Raw genomic sequence first — 15671 nt, 5'->3', positions numbered from 1 at the left:
TGTATGCGTTATGGACTCCACAGGGACGTGGACATTTCGGATTGGGAGGTTGGCAAGCTTCAATTTCTACAGAAGATTTAAGTCAATGAAAAAAATGAAAATGAAAATTTCTAAAAACAAACCCACATTTTTGGAAATCCATCAAATTAGGAAGGATACAATATACACCTCTTCCTTTCAGTTCACAACAGCAATTTTGCCAATAAGCAAAAATAATACAATCCTAAAAATTTTACTTCATCTCTTTGGCAAAGTATGTTCATACAATGGTCACGTTAAAAAATGAACCGGCTAAACTGATAAATAGTTTAAACTACACTGAAAATAATGTGCATGTTCTTATGAAGATGTAGTGTAGTAAGTATGTACTAAGTAATCTAGTAAACAAGAAATTACACAGGTTGGTACTGGAGAAATATTTTTATTGTTCCTGGTAAGTCTGCAATACAGCGTCTTGCAAAGCTGCATCATCATTAAGTGTGGTTGAAGGACATGTATTGGGATTGTCCAGTTATTGTAATTCCACAGGATAGTTCATGAGTCCTTGACACAAGATTAAAACAAAAGCCGTATACTGAAACTAGCAGTCTAGCGCTGGTATAGAGACTAAGCCAACCTTTAACGGAGCCAACAAAATCAGAAATATACAGATAAGCGACACACAAGGATGTTTGCCACTGCACCAAATCCTAACTGAGAAGTCTCTGAAAAATAAAACAAATCACTAATGCAACAACAGCAACAAAAAAAGATACTGTACATGTCACCATTCTTATAACGAGCACAGTTTGCTGCATCGACTTGCGCTAGAATTGCCACTAGCATTTAATAAACAAATTAACTCATTACTTCGCTCTGATTGATGAGTGGGACAAGGCTCTAATCTTTAGACTGTGGGTAGCGTATACTTTCATTCCGAATCTCTATTTACAAATACAATTTAATTCCCCTGCACAATCTCGGAAATGGCAGCTTCCCCGGACTTCTGAACGGGAAAACAATTTTTTTTAGATGTTGATTCTGGGTAGGGCAGTCTGGAGGGTCTGCGTTTTATGATGATTATGATCCTCTGACACATGAGCACTCAAGAATAAATAAGTTAATATCTCAAATTCTGTAATGAAACAGATATGGACATACTGACAAGGTCAGCATAAAGACATCATAACAGAGCACTTACGGCATTGAAGACAAAACTGTGAGCGCATTATGGCTTTAAAGACAGAAATGCAAATTCTTAAATGGGATTTAAATGGGACTGAGCACTTTAAGAGCTGCGAGCGCGTTACAGGGCTAAAGACAGAACAACATTCTTGAAATGCGTTCATGCGCCATGCGTTTGAATTTCTCCAAAACAACCCTGCATCTGGTTCCTTATCAGCCACCCAAAGTTATGTAGCGTTAGCTAGACCTTACTGTCCAACACACTGAACACAACCGACACAAACGGCAGAACCAGTGACATGTAAAATAAGAAAAGACACCAAAATGTTCTTGGCCCAACTGAAATGATATAGCATTTGAGTGGGCTTTATAAATGAGGAGAGTTGAGTTAAATCATGCTGGTCCAAAATGTACAGTTACTTGTATGGAAATTGCGGGAAATGGTCTGTCTGCTGCAGGCTGCTACTGCTAAACTGCATGTGCTTTCATCTTTTCAGCTTCACACTGAAACACCAGTCAGGCCCTTTCTTACTTATGGCAATTATAATCACTTCTGAACTTATACATATACATATATATATATATATATAGATTTATACTGTACACACCCACACTCACACTCACACTCACACTCACACTCTATACAAAATTAATTCCGACGGTGGTATAGAGTTTAAAACGCACTCAGATGCGAAACACACACCGCACATAGAGAAGTCATCATGACTGCAGGGCACAGGTAAACCGTACATTCTTGGTGGAGAGGCCCGAAAAGGTGATTTCGGCACGCCCTCCAAATCAAATGGGCGACGCCGTCGGTCGAGATGAAGGGCAGAGGGGGTAACGACGTGGAACGGGTGAGGTGAAAGGGACGTCCCGGTTCGGGGCCGGTTTTTTGGCAGGCCACTCAGAACTCCTCGTGCACGTTGCGGGCGTAGTCCATCAGCTTGCTGCCCGTGAAGTACTCGCTGTACTTGAGGATCTCGTCCAGCTCCAGGCTGCGGTTCTGGTTCTCGTCGGCCACGGCGATCATCTGCTTGGCCTCATTCAGGGCGTTGTACTCGTTCATCGGGTCCATGTACTCCTGCGAGCCGACCGGAGTCGGCCGTGAAGGAAGAGGACGAGAAGGATGAGGAGGAGGACGAGGAGTAAATGCTGTCCAGTTTTCAGAGATTTCAAAAGCTGGTAACCCATTTCATTCCTGATAAGAAGAGACACCTGCACACGGTATTCGCTCCCAAATGGTTTTGAAAGGGCAAACAATGGGCCTCATTCACGAAACATGCGTACGATCACATTTGATCGTAAACTGTATGTAAGAGCGTTTCCACGATCATTTCAGCATTTTTTTCTTATCTGTTCTTATTCATGGCTGGTTCCTTATGCTAATCACATGAATAGGATTGCGCATTCCACACAGTTAGCATTCATCGTCTCATACACCTGGGTTATGTACAAAAACAAAGGTCTGCACATGAGTCATGAATCCCATATTGGTTATTCGTAAAAACATTTTTAAGAACAAAAGCAAGAATAATTTAAGAAAAGTTGTGTGAATGAGGCCCATTGTTTGCCCTTTCAAAACCATTTGGGAGCGAATACCGTGTGCAGGTATATAATAAGCCTGTTGGGGAGCACTTCATACAGTGTGCCAGTATCTCTCTCCTGAACAGTCCAATTCATACTCCCAGTGCTTGTGAAACTTCAACCTGCATGCGTACTGCCCTCTCGCTACCCATTCAACATACACCACCCTGATAAGACCGCAACGAGACCTGGGTCCAGTCTTACTGGGGTCACTTTTGATGATAGTTACTGGGTAACCAAGGTCTAGAGAACTGCCCCGATTTCAAGAAAAACTTGTCTGTGACACAGCACTCCTAACTGTATTACAGGATTATAAAATGGCTGCCCTTGGCTTGGGCAGTTGAAATTTGTAGTCCATTCAATAATAAGCCATGAGCAACACGGGCCCACCAGCCCGACCCTGTTATGCTACCCCAACAGATCAAGTCTCTTTAAAACAGATGGAAATTTGAGGCTGTTGGTACCCAAATATCTGTCAGTCCTGGACTTTCTGCACAATACAATCCCTTGAGTAAAAAAAAAAAAAAAAGAACAGCTGACAAATTGTGTGCAACGGAATCACTGTCGCTTCCAGTCAGGCATAGAAACGTGCGCCCCATACCTCCAGCTCCTCCATGGTGACGATGTTGTCGCGGTTGGCGTCGATGACGTCCTGGAACTCCTTCTTGCGTTCGCGCACCCAGTCGTCATCGATGTCCTGGGCCTGCTGGTTCTCCACCGTCCCCATGGGCAGGGAGATGAATTCCGACAGGGTGAGCTTCTGGTCCCCGTCCTGGTCTGGATGCACACCCCCCAGAGCAGCAAGTTACGAGATGCAATTCATTATTAATTATAAATGTGTAAATAAAGAAAATCTATCCACGATTACGTCTTTAGTTTGTATTACATGGGCAAAACAGAGATAGACAAACAGCCCCAAGCCACATGTTACGGTGCAGCATTTTCTCACCCCACTCTGAAAGGTGTCACTAGTTCGCCAGAGAATAAATTTTCCATGCTATGCATCTGAGCTGCATCATAGTTCAACGATACGCAACAGCCTTAAGACAATTCCACTTGACAAGCAAAAAGTAACTTAAGCAAGCTAATATTCTATTTGAGGAAATGTTTTTAAGTGTCATTCAAAACGAAAACACTTCAGACAGTCTTTAGATTAGTTTCGCTCACAGGCCCTGGCGAGGCCAGGGTCGCGCGCGGTTAGCGGTTGCCTTACCCAGGTCGCGGATGATCTCCTTGACCATGAACTTGAGCATGCCGCGGCTGTGCTCCGGGTGCAGGAAGGACAGGAACTCCTCCTCGTTCAGCAGCTGGTCCGCCGGGGGGTTGTCCGCCTGGAACCAGCGGTCCTTCAGGCTCTCCAGGACCTCCTGGGCTGCAGACGGCAGGGACGGACACTCGCAGGTTAGACCTCCTGAGCCGCGTTAGGCCTCCAGAGCCATGTTAAGCGCGGCGCGGGGGCCGGCAGCCTGTGGTACTGAACACCGTGCTGAGCCCTACAGCTGTGGCTCAGAGCAAACGTGGGAAAACTAGCCTACCGGGAAGCTAAAGGAACCACCTGGGCAGTTAATGCCACAGGCCTCAGCCACACTTTAAAGGGGAACTCAGACAGTACAGACAGAAATCACTATTTAATAGGGGTGTAAACCTTAGGCTTCACCACGATAAGGAGACAATTTTGATTTTTGGCAATCCAAAACAATCGGACAGTCAGAAATAAATATATATGATCTAGCTAACAATCATGTTACAATGGACAGATACACCCAAAATGATGTTGAGAGTGGAAAAACTTATTGACGTCATGTGAAACAGAGGGAAAACCGAATCTAGCACGACACTAGCACTAGCATGATGATAATATATATGCACATTACACTTCACTTATGCTAAGAAACTGAAGATAACTTATTTTACATATACTGAGGAAAGAGACATGACATACAGATCATACTAATAACTCTGAAGGTACGACAGAAGATACCAAATCTGATATTTGGGTGGAGTTTTCCTTTACAGCTCTGGAGCCAGAACTAAAAAAAAAGAATCATAAGGGCTGGCACTTCTACTGCTGTGGTTCAGTAGCTGTGTGCTATGATAACATGCTAACATGCTGGTACTTGGCTTGCGAAAGAACAAAACAAAGCCAGGATGCCAAAGGTGTAAGCATCACTGACAATGTGTGGGATGGAAAAGCCACTCCCAGGTGTTCCCACCATTCTGGGCCTTAAAGTCCTCCCCATTATTTTGTTCCAATCATCTGGACTTGCCAATTAGCGCAATTCTGCAGCCAGGAACTAATTTCTGAAATCAGCCGGCTGAGTTCATGGGTAGAAGAAACATGTGGCAGGACTTTTATTTTCAGGACTTTCCACCTCTGCTCAGCTGTGTAAATCGCATTACTTCTGATTCAACAGCAAGAAGAGCCACATGACTTATTGATATGTGCCAAGTGCAGAAACAACGCCATTTCGTATCGCGGTGAAGACCATCGATGCGTGATGTTCGACTCGCCAAGGGACTTACTCTCCTCGTCCAGCTTCAGCTCTTCGTTGTTCTTTATCTTTTCCGCCACCTCCTTCTCGTTGAAGCCCTTGCTGGCCAAGAACTTCACCCGGTACTCATCCCAAGTCACGTGACCTGGGAAGAAAAGGAAGCACAGCTTTAGCTACAGGAGACGATTCACTGGGACAAACAAGGCTTCCTGAAAAAATGCAGACCTAAGGAGGATGCGGTGGAGAGAAAGGCAGGAAAATGGCCTGACGGTCTGAGCATTTCCAGCGTGTTCACACAAGTCCAAAAGCAGTACATGCGCTTGCGTTACCATCCTGCAGTGTTAGGTCATAGGAAGGCCCTGATAAATTACAGCTTGTCCATGAGAAGGTCACAGCATTTAAAGCAGAGAAAAACACACCCATCCAACCAGGTCTAAACCGACAAGAAACAGTTTACAATCAGAATGATTTCCAAAGGACTCAAACTAAACGCCCCCCCCCTTGGCCTTTTCCCTCTCTCTATTCTAAGTCTCTTGGTTCTGTCGCCTCTCTTGCTACACAACTCTTTCTCTCCTCCCCCCCTCCAATAAACTGACGTCAGCACAAAACACAGCTTGCTTAAAAGACATTGCCCAAAGCTCATCTGGGCAAAAACAGAGATACTGCACTTGCCAGCTAAGCCCCCCCCCCCCCCACCTTGCTGGACTTATCCTTCACCGAGGATGGCACCACACTGACCTGCCAGGAATCTCAGAGTGGTACAGAAAAACCCTCCCTGAGAACATCAAAGCAGAGTGTACAGATTGCGCACACAGATTCTTCCTGCACAGCATCCAGAGAATAGGCCCCTTCTTCACCACCTACTCAACCCAGCTCATAGCCCAGGCGCTGGTCATCGCCCACCTGGACTGCAGCAACTGCCCCGTTGCTGGCCTCCCTGTCACTGCAATTCGACCTCTGCAGCTCATCCAGAATGCCGCTGCTCGTGTGATCTACAACACCCCCAGACTCAGCCATGTCACTCCCCTTCTCGTCACCCTCCACCGGCTACCTGTATCAGCTCGCATCAAATTCAACACCTTAGCTCTAGCCTATCTGGATGCTAAAGGAAAAGCTCAGTTATATCTTCAGAGATTTTCCATTAGTTTCCTGACAGGCTAGCACCAAGGTTTTGAATCTGAAGGAAGCTTATATAGGTAGTTAGAGGAGGGAGATGGAAAAGCCGCTACTGTACATCTTCAGAAGCTGAGACCTGACACATCAACTAGACCTCTCTATTCAGGTGCCACTGGGTGCAGACTGGATTTGATGCCAGTCCAGGGGCCCATCCATGCACTGGTACAATGCCTTAACAAGATGATCTACCTAGCGGCCCCTATGTTGATAAATGCTTTGATCGCACTGCTGCAGCACGGTCCAGCCAGGTGTACGCTATGGGTGCGATTTTTACTTTTTATTTTACTGGTTAACCCCAAAACTAAAGCAATCGCTGAATAACAAGAAATATCTTTGAAACTAATAATGACAGCACACATTGTCTTTAAGAACATGGTGCGATAAGAAGAGAGAAAAAAAAACCATACACAGCGAAGCCAAGCGCCATTTACTCCAAATCAGATTCTCTTTGTTTTGTGAAGACAAGCAAAGAGATACAGGCAATATATAAATTAGTAATATAGAGCTAGCCTGTAAAGCAGCACAGAAGTTCTAAATCACACCAAAAATAAGCCCTGGCAAGAACTGAGCAATAAGCCCAATGAAGGAAGGAATGCGGGCGCCCAGTAATATTCAAAACACTGTGCTGACAGAATTATTTCAGAAAGATTCAAACCATGCGTTTGTAAACACACTCCCTCCACAGTTTTTTTCCCCACAGTTTGGAATTCCCAACTGCATTTGGTCCTCTATCCTCATGGACCATGTTTAATCATGAAACATGATCTTTTTAATGGTTAACCAAAAAGGACTGTCCCCTGTAATAACACTAAGCACATTTGAGCCATAAACATGTTCGCAGTTTTCGCCAGACGTTGCATTGCCCCTCACCGTCACCGTCTGGGTCCACGGCCCGGAAGCTGAGCTTGTTCTCCTTGACGGCCTCCTGAAAGTGCTCCTCCGTCTTCTCCATGATCCAGCGCTGCATCTCCTTGGCGCTCACGCTTCTGTCGCGGTTAAAGTCCACCCTGGACGCAAAGAGGGAGCACGTCATCGCGCGATACGCATTCTTTTATAGGCTTGCAGAGTTGTCAATGGTACAAACGCCATTTTGTTTTGCTTTGAGTAGTCACTTGACTGGTATTTTGATAATTGTTACTGGAGAGCCCTAGAACACAGATAGCTCACAGAAATTAATCCCTACCCAGGGAGTTATGTGCTGAAGTGGTTTGGCACTCCCGAATAAGTTTGGCAGCACAGTGTTCACCTTACTACAAAACAATAGGGGGACGGATAGCGTCAGTACACTAAAATGTATTTGCAGTTAGCCTGCATTTCACTTTATTTAAGCTTACTTTAATGATAAGGCTTGTGAATTCTATTTCCCAATACAATTCTAAACAAAAAAATTATTCAGAAAATAAAAAATGGGAAATCCACACACTGAAAAGTCTCAGTGCATTTGCTTTCTCAATCTAACTATCTAATCTACTAGTCAACACACTTTGCTGGTCTAGTTGAAAGACATACTTTCGACAATTGTAAAACATGTATAACACAGTTACCACAGGACCACCACCAAATAAAGTATCTCAAAAAAGTGCATTCCTGTCCCCAAAACACCTCCTGCTTTGATCACCTGTTCCGTAACATTTCTGGTTTATGATTTAAATCATCTTCAGGCCTCTGGAATGACTTCACACTGCACTCTTTGGAACCTACCAAACCTTCCAGCTGTGGTATGTGAAATACTCTGTGACGACCAAGAACGGCATTTTTAACATCTGACACGTCACACTTTAGGGATAGTCTAGAATTGAAAGGCAAAAGTCTACGTTCTTTCACTATCCCTGTTCTGTACGTTGTAGCCACAGTGGTCAATCAGAGGACAGCATTACTTTGCTATCGAAATCTGAATGAACAGATCTGAATGCCTGCTGCTCTTAATCAGGCTGTGAAAAAGCAACTGGCTTCACTGCCACACTAATGAGAAGACTTGCCCCTGTAAATCTCAGAAAGCATAAATCTTTCAAAAGGTGGCAGTACAGCATAATTTGCAGGGAACCAGGGCTTGTAACTCAGGTGATTTCCAGATGGGGCACTGCTGTTACTCTTCAGGAAGTCACTTAAGCTTAAATTGCCACAATACATATCCTGTGTAACAAGAAGATATGAGAAAAAAGCTGGGTAAGTTGTTCTGGATAAGAGAGTCTGCTAAAAGCATCAATGTAATGTTCAGTTACGAAGCTCAAGGCACACTACATAGCCAAAAGTACGTGGACACCTGACATCCAACATACCATCCAAAATTATGGGCATTAATATGGAGCTGGTCCACCCTTCGCTGCTGTAACAACCTCCACTCTTCTTGGAAGGCTTTTATACTAGATGTTGGAGCATTGCTGCAGGGATTTGCTTACATTCAGCCAAAAGAGCATTAGTGAGGATGAGCACTGATTGGGTGACAAGGCCTGGCCTGCAGTTGGCTTTCCAATTGATCCCAAAGGTGTCAAGTTCTTCCACACCGTTCTTGACAAAAACATTTCTATATGGACCTCACTGTGTGCCCGGGGGCACGACCATGCTGAAACAGGAAAGGGCCTTCCAAAAAATGTTGGGGAAGCATAGAATAGTCCAGAATGTCATTGTATGCTGCAACATTAAGAATTGCTTTTACTGGAACTAAGGGGCCTAGTCAAACCATAAAAAACAGCCCCAGACCACAGGGTGTCCAGACACTTTTAGTCATATAGTGCGGTGTTGCTCCACAGTATACCACAGGCAGCCCAGAACACCTCACTTCCCCCATTAGCAAGCACATAATAGCCTTCAGGGTCAGAGTACAGAGGAAATGATCGGCTTGCCTTAATTATGACGCAGTATCACTGAAAACCCCAATGGTTGTGCTTGTCAGAATAACACAGCTATCCAGGCAAACATGAAGACTGTAATGGCAGAACCCACTTTTTGTTTTGCTATTGTTTAGCCTATTTACTTCAAGGTCAGACACCAGATGAGCATAATCAGCTACTGATTCTGAACTGCATGGCCCCTAAACATAACAAGCCAATAAGAGAAAGCTCGATGCTTCTAGCCAGCCTCGGAGTAAAACAGAAATTAAAACGACTGAATCAAGCATCACTCAAATGTTGTAGGCCAGGATACTCAAATGTGATCTTCAAGCACATTTTCCCTCTCTAAACAGGAACTGATTTAGACCTGGGGCAACATCTTAGTCGGATCTCAGGCCAATCAGTGACAGGAACCGATCAACTAACTGAAAGGTACAAAACAAAATCAGCAGTAGTATTGTACTGGCTTCAAGGACCAGCATCCCAGTTTAACACATAGGCTACCACTGGCCACAGCTCATGGGTTTAGCTCTACACCAGGGGTGCACAACCCCAGTCCTGGAGGGCTGTTCTGTAAGCTGTTTTTTATTCAAACCAATCATTCTTTTAAAATTTCTTAACAGTTGATATACAGACATACTGAAATTATACTTCTCTCCTATAATTGAACACCATAAAACATTTAAGGCAAGGATTGATGTGCAACCTTTATGTCAGGATTATCAAAAATATTAAATCAAAAACATTTGTTAAATTAATTATATAATTGAGAGAAGACGTTGACATGAAATCGAAAAACGGAATCAGCCCTCGTCCTGCTCCAAGTGATCTTTTTCATAATATTAGTTGCATCATCTGTAAAACCAGGCTCTTCTATTATTGAAGAACTGCGTCAAATGAGCCAGGGATCCTCGACAAATTACAGCCGAGAAACTTTAATCGAATCAACTTACTTGTCGAAAATCTCCATCAGCTTCCTCCTGTTCCTCCGGGGCTCGGAGTCTTCCTCGAACTCCTCCATATCTTTACCCAGGAAGACCTCTTGGTGGAAATCCTTGTTGATGTGTCCGTCCATCTCCAGTTTGACACCATTCAGGTGGTCCGGAGGCAAAATCTCGTTCTCCTCCTTGCTGTTGGAATTTTTGTCTTTGAGGGCCGACATGTTAGCGGGGCGGGCGTGGACGTCCGCTGTGAGGAGCACGGCCACCAGAGCCAAGTACACCGGCCCCATGTAGCCCGACCAAGCTCTCCTCGCCATAGCCGTCACACAGAACTCTCCGATGAGAACAATGAAGGAACTGCCAAATGCAGACATGAAAATGTGAATTTACACCCTCTGTAATGAAACTCCACTCTTAACCTTTGTGCAAGGTATGTGGTTTGTTCAAATCCCGGTTATAATACATAGAAAATTAAGGTAAAATCTCTTAACAACGTCGTAACGCAGACCAAACACAGTATTTAACGTTACGAACACCGGGAACCGACAGTAGCGATCCAAGTTACCTAGAGACCAAATGTGAAAGGGACACATCATCGCTAGCGTAGCTAACGCTAGCTAACTAAGTTACCCAGTCTAGCAGACTCCTCTATGCAGAATTAATTAATTAAAAGCAGCATACTTACTACCCCGGAACGACTTTTTAACTTGGACTTATTAGGTTGAGACATGAAATACGAATTCTGGAAAGAGCTCCGCACTCGGCCAGCTAACGTTAGCTGTACACAACCCCCAGCTACTAACTAACGTTAGTAACCTGTACTGAAAAGCAGAAAACACTTCGTAAACTGTGGATGACTTACCCGCACTGCGCAGCAAATGATAAACGCAATCTGATGAAACCTAAAAGCTAGCCGGGTAGCTAGCTGTGGATGGGATACATCGTCTCCGTCAAACGCACCATAAGCTTTGATTGGTAGGTAGTTAGCTAGCCAGCTCCGGGAGATTCGAGGTTGTCTTTTCAGTTCCTGTACACGTGGCTATTCCTTAAATCACGGATGTCATGACCAGTCACTCCCCTCCGTTTAATTTAAACCACGTCCACAAATCTGACAGATCCAGTTCATTGGGCAGATCCGACTCGATAGGATTCAGGAAAGGGCTATGGCTTCGCTCGGCCCCTACTTCCTGGACACTTGTCTCGCGTAAGCTACGCCCCCTGTCAGCGTTTGTGACGGAAGATTGGCTGCCATCACATTGCTGTCTGCCCGGGCGTGTAACTAAAAAACTCCACCGTCCTTTACAGACAATGAACTGTGGTTACAGATCTATCGCTGTATTATTTCGTAATCGTGTAAAAGTTAAATACATTTTATTTAATGGTCCCAAGACCATTTATCTTACAATATACGACTCATTTTCTGTAAAAAAATTCTAAATTCACTTATTATATGTCCTATAGTGAAGACGGTAATTATGTTATCTGATTATAATAGACTAATATTAGAACACACTTTTCTAGAATAAATTGCTTGTGGTTTTTAAAAATAACTTTACATTATTATCCATAGTGATATCTGTGGTGTTATGGGTCAAAATTGACCTGTGTAGATTTCATTTACATAAGACAATAAAATCCACAGAAAACATGTCAGAAAATCCAAAAAGTCTACCAAAGTGTAACTTGTCATCTAAGAGAAAGTTCTTTCTATCGATGATAACACAATGCCATATACTAATTACAACTGTCAATTTACTCTAACATGGATGTGTCACATTTTGACAGTGACAGCCCTAGCCTTTGAGAGGCCCTTAACAGAATTAAATTTGGGGGCCCTCCCAAACAAACATTATAATTATAATATATTTTAGAATAATTAGGACGCTCCCTGGTGGCTGTGGGGCCCTAAGCAGTATGTTGCTCAATGGATAGGGCTGGCTCTGTTTTTTGATGATATAATTATAGTATGTGAGGCAAGTAAACATTTACCATGTGTTTTTGTTTCGAAAAATATTTAACAGTGGAAATAATTTCACCTTTGAGCAAGAAGTGCAACAAAAGACTTTATTCTGCTCAAATTGAATGATGCTGTAAATACAGAGAACAAAATAAAATATACCAAGCTGGTGATGAAAAAAAATATTTCTGTGGAAACAAAGCCAGGTTAAAATGCAAAACAAATAGACAGTCCCCTATGCTGTGAGGCCATTTTTCCAGTTGAAATGCCACATGTTCTCATCAACCTCACACCAGAGATTTCCCTCAGAATACAACTAGGAAAAAAATCTCCTGCAGTGTGGCACCCACCCTTGACAAATCTTAGTTTGGAATGCTGGACAGCCAACACACTGAGCAGGGTAGTCATATACTTTCAAGCTCCGTGAAGAGAAGAATTCCTCCATAGGACTGAAATGGAGGGACCTACCACTAGTGATGGAATACAACGTTGACCAATTTGACAAGTGATTTACTTTTTACAGCAGAGGGCAGTCTTGGCCTGTTGTTCATCGAAGCAGCACTTACATGTGCTAGATATAGGCTTTCCCCATGCATAATATCTTATCTCTCTCAGTCTCCCTCCTCCATCTTTAGACTGCAATTTGTATCTATTTTCAAAATCAGTGTGCTAGTCTCCTGGACAGCCGAGGGCTTAGCGTGTCCTTACGTTTAACCCATCATCGGATAGCGCACACCTGCCAGAGAACTTTTATACTGTTATAGATTTACCTCTGCAGACGTTTTGCTCCCAGCATACCCTGTTTCAGGCATCGCACCTTGGGTAGTAGGGGTTATCTTCCCTGTGGGTTCTGTGATTGGGTTTTCTGGAAGTTTCTCCCCTCCTTGGCCCCACAGCTCGGTCTCGCCCCTCCTGTTCAGATACAGAGTTGTTTACAGATATTTTTTTTTTCTTCTCAAAGTTGACCAGTGATATTCATATTTTCCCATTTCCATCCATTGCTAAGCTATGAAAATCCATTGACTGAAAACTGCTCATTAAATGGAAACACATTCTCCAATGATAAAAAAAAACTGCAAATGTAGGTCTTACCCAGTGACTGTGCTTAATTAAAAAAATAGGAATACATGCAATAGAAATTGTTTCATCACATTGGAAAATACATTTATTAATTAACAGTACTCTGCAGTAGTGATGGGCACAGCAAAGCGTTTCGAAGCAATGACACAGTTGAAGTGATTGCGGTGGTTGAAGTGTCGGTGTCATGAAGCATTTGACACCTGCCTCTCTAGTGACATTCCCTGGTCAAAGTGCCTGTCATTACCCTTCACAGCAATGATAAATTAATAAAGCACTACCACTTGACTCTTGATTGTAAAATTCAGTTTTTGAATATTCATGCTATTGCCATGTATTCTCAAAGCTCTCTCCAACTGAATCTATTCATAAGCAGTGTTGTACGAATGAAGCATTTTATCATAATGGTGTTGAGAATGACAATAATCATTATTAAAGTGGAATGAAAATGTGCTGTGTGTTTCATAATCATAATGCAATCATATTCACCAATGCCTCATTTTTTTCCTCTTGCATGCCTGGTAAAGGAGGACACATTGCCACAATAAATTCCAATGACTTGAACTTTGTACCATTCAGCTTCCCCCCCCCCCCCCCCAGCTCTTTGTAGCATTGTGGAATGGAAATATATATTCAACAGTGCGCTAAAAGGTAGCCGTATTTTTATTCACATTGTTTTTCTTATTAGTAGTCATGCTAGGAGTAGTTTTATGTCTTCGGGGCTACCTTGCATAAGAAGATTTATCACAGTTAATAATGGTCCCTCTTGAGTTACAACAGGATACGATGGTGCTGCTGTAATATCAGGATCATTGACCGCAAGTGGTAAAGCATTGAATAAGTGTTATTTTAATTGGACAGGTACCGGCGGAAATCATGCACCACGCCTTTAATGGGGTCTCTTGTTGGAAATGATCCTGTACAAAAGACGTCATGCATGAACCTTTCATTATTAATGTTACGGCCTCAAAAACCACTGGCTCTACCATGAGGCAGAAACATATTGCTATTGCCACACCGAGTAAGAATAAACAAGCAAATAAATTTATTTAACAAAACACAAAAATACTCACGAATGATGAAGCAATAAGAGCAGGGAGGTCTGGCCAAAAAGAACAAAAGGAAGGAGAACCCTGGGCCAACCACGCAGTGGGCCATCGGACCCAGGACTTCTCCCTAAACTAACAAAACAGAGAAAAAAACTAAACTACAACAATAAAGCCACAATAACTAGACTACCAGACCTCCCTCCCAAAAAGAAAAAGGAAAAATAGGACACTTAGACAAAAACACTAAAGGGGAAGAGGGACCAAACAAAAGGGAATGCTGCCAGCCAGGAGTCTCACTCTCCACTCGCCACTGAGCCCTTTTGAAGGGAGGGGCACTACAGGTGCAATCAGCCCCCAATCATAGGCACCTCAGAGATGAGTGAGGGAGAGACAGACAAAGGGGAATAAAAGCAGAACAGAGGGGAGCGTGTAATAATTAACAATAGGCCTATCTCTCTAGATGGCACTAGATGGCACTATCTACACAAATGTAAAATCAGATTCTGGGCCATTTGAAAGGCTTGTCGCTTAGTTAATAAAATATGAAGTATCCCCCACTCATAATTACCTCTACTTAATTAATGATTGCAAATTGACTGACTAAAGACACTAATCAATATTGTTCCTATTTAGAAACGAGTCCAGCCTAACAACTCTTGTGGAAAATAACACACACACACACACACGCACTCATATGCATGTGTGCCACACACGCACACAAACACACGCAAAGAAAATGTATTGCACATAATCCACTTAAGATTGTTGTTTTTCCATACACGTAATGTCATCAACACACAGTATGAATCCAGAAACTGCAGCGTTGCATCATTTTTGCCGACCCATCGATATGTGTTCCTCAGTGCTGCCAGCAGCCTTGTCAAGCACCCAGGAAGTCAGGGGGTGCCATGGCACATCAACTCAAGCTCCCACAGTGATAACTGTCTTTACACCTGGGGTTCACACAGCCGTGTGTGCAAGCAGTCCACTGCTACAAACTACACTTCCCCTAATCAACCATTCACTGCTATGGACTACACTTCCTCTGATCAACCACAGGGGCAGGGCATCCACCGCTATGGATTATAATTCCCCTGATGCCATTGCTACACTCAGCTGCATACTGCAGTTCAGAAGCGAGAGACACATTCTGAGTGTGTTCCTGTCATTAAGGAAGATGGAAGATCTTTCTGGCCCCAGTTGAATTGTTTCCCCTTTACCTCGTGGCTGGTAGAATTGGATTTTTGTTTTCATCGCTGAAAATTGCCTTTGAGATGCATTTGCTTCCTAATCATGAAACATTTCAATTCTGTTGTCAAGTAAAATAAATGTGGCCCTTTAGCCAATATCTGAAGCATCCTACTTATATTGGCAATTATTTCAGGTAAAATGAGCTC

At 43.3% G+C, this 15671-nt stretch overlaps 1 protein-coding gene across 2 annotated transcripts; it reads right to left on the bottom strand.

The window, feature by feature from the left end:
- Positions 1-405: 405 nt before the first annotated feature.
- sdf4 (stromal cell derived factor 4) lies at positions 406-11380 on the bottom strand. 2 transcript variants are annotated; one of them, XM_064299251.1, is made up of 7 exons: positions 11054-11380; positions 10204-10548; positions 7290-7426; positions 5275-5388; positions 3965-4123; positions 3353-3528; positions 406-2248 (listed from the first exon to the last, which is right to left on the bottom strand). In XM_064299251.1, exons 2-7 carry the CDS (start codon positions 10506-10508, stop codon positions 2072-2074), a joined length of 1068 nt encoding a protein of 355 aa, XP_064155321.1. In that variant the 5' UTR covers positions 10509-10548; positions 11054-11380; the 3' UTR covers positions 406-2071. The 2 variants fall into 2 exon arrangements, with proteins under 2 accessions (XP_064155321.1, XP_064155322.1); XM_064299252.1 differs by lacking the exon at positions 11054-11380 and adding an exon at positions 10877-11034.
- Between the last annotated feature and the right edge of the window lie 4291 nt (positions 11381-15671).

The sequence above is a fragment of the Anguilla rostrata genome, chromosome 11 (genome assembly GCF_018555375.3).
Source record: "Anguilla rostrata isolate EN2019 chromosome 11, ASM1855537v3, whole genome shotgun sequence".
Lineage (NCBI taxonomy): Eukaryota > Metazoa > Chordata > Actinopteri > Anguilliformes > Anguillidae > Anguilla > Anguilla rostrata.
The sequence above is the reverse complement of the archived record's forward strand: the minus strand, read 5'-3'. Positions and strand labels throughout refer to the sequence as shown.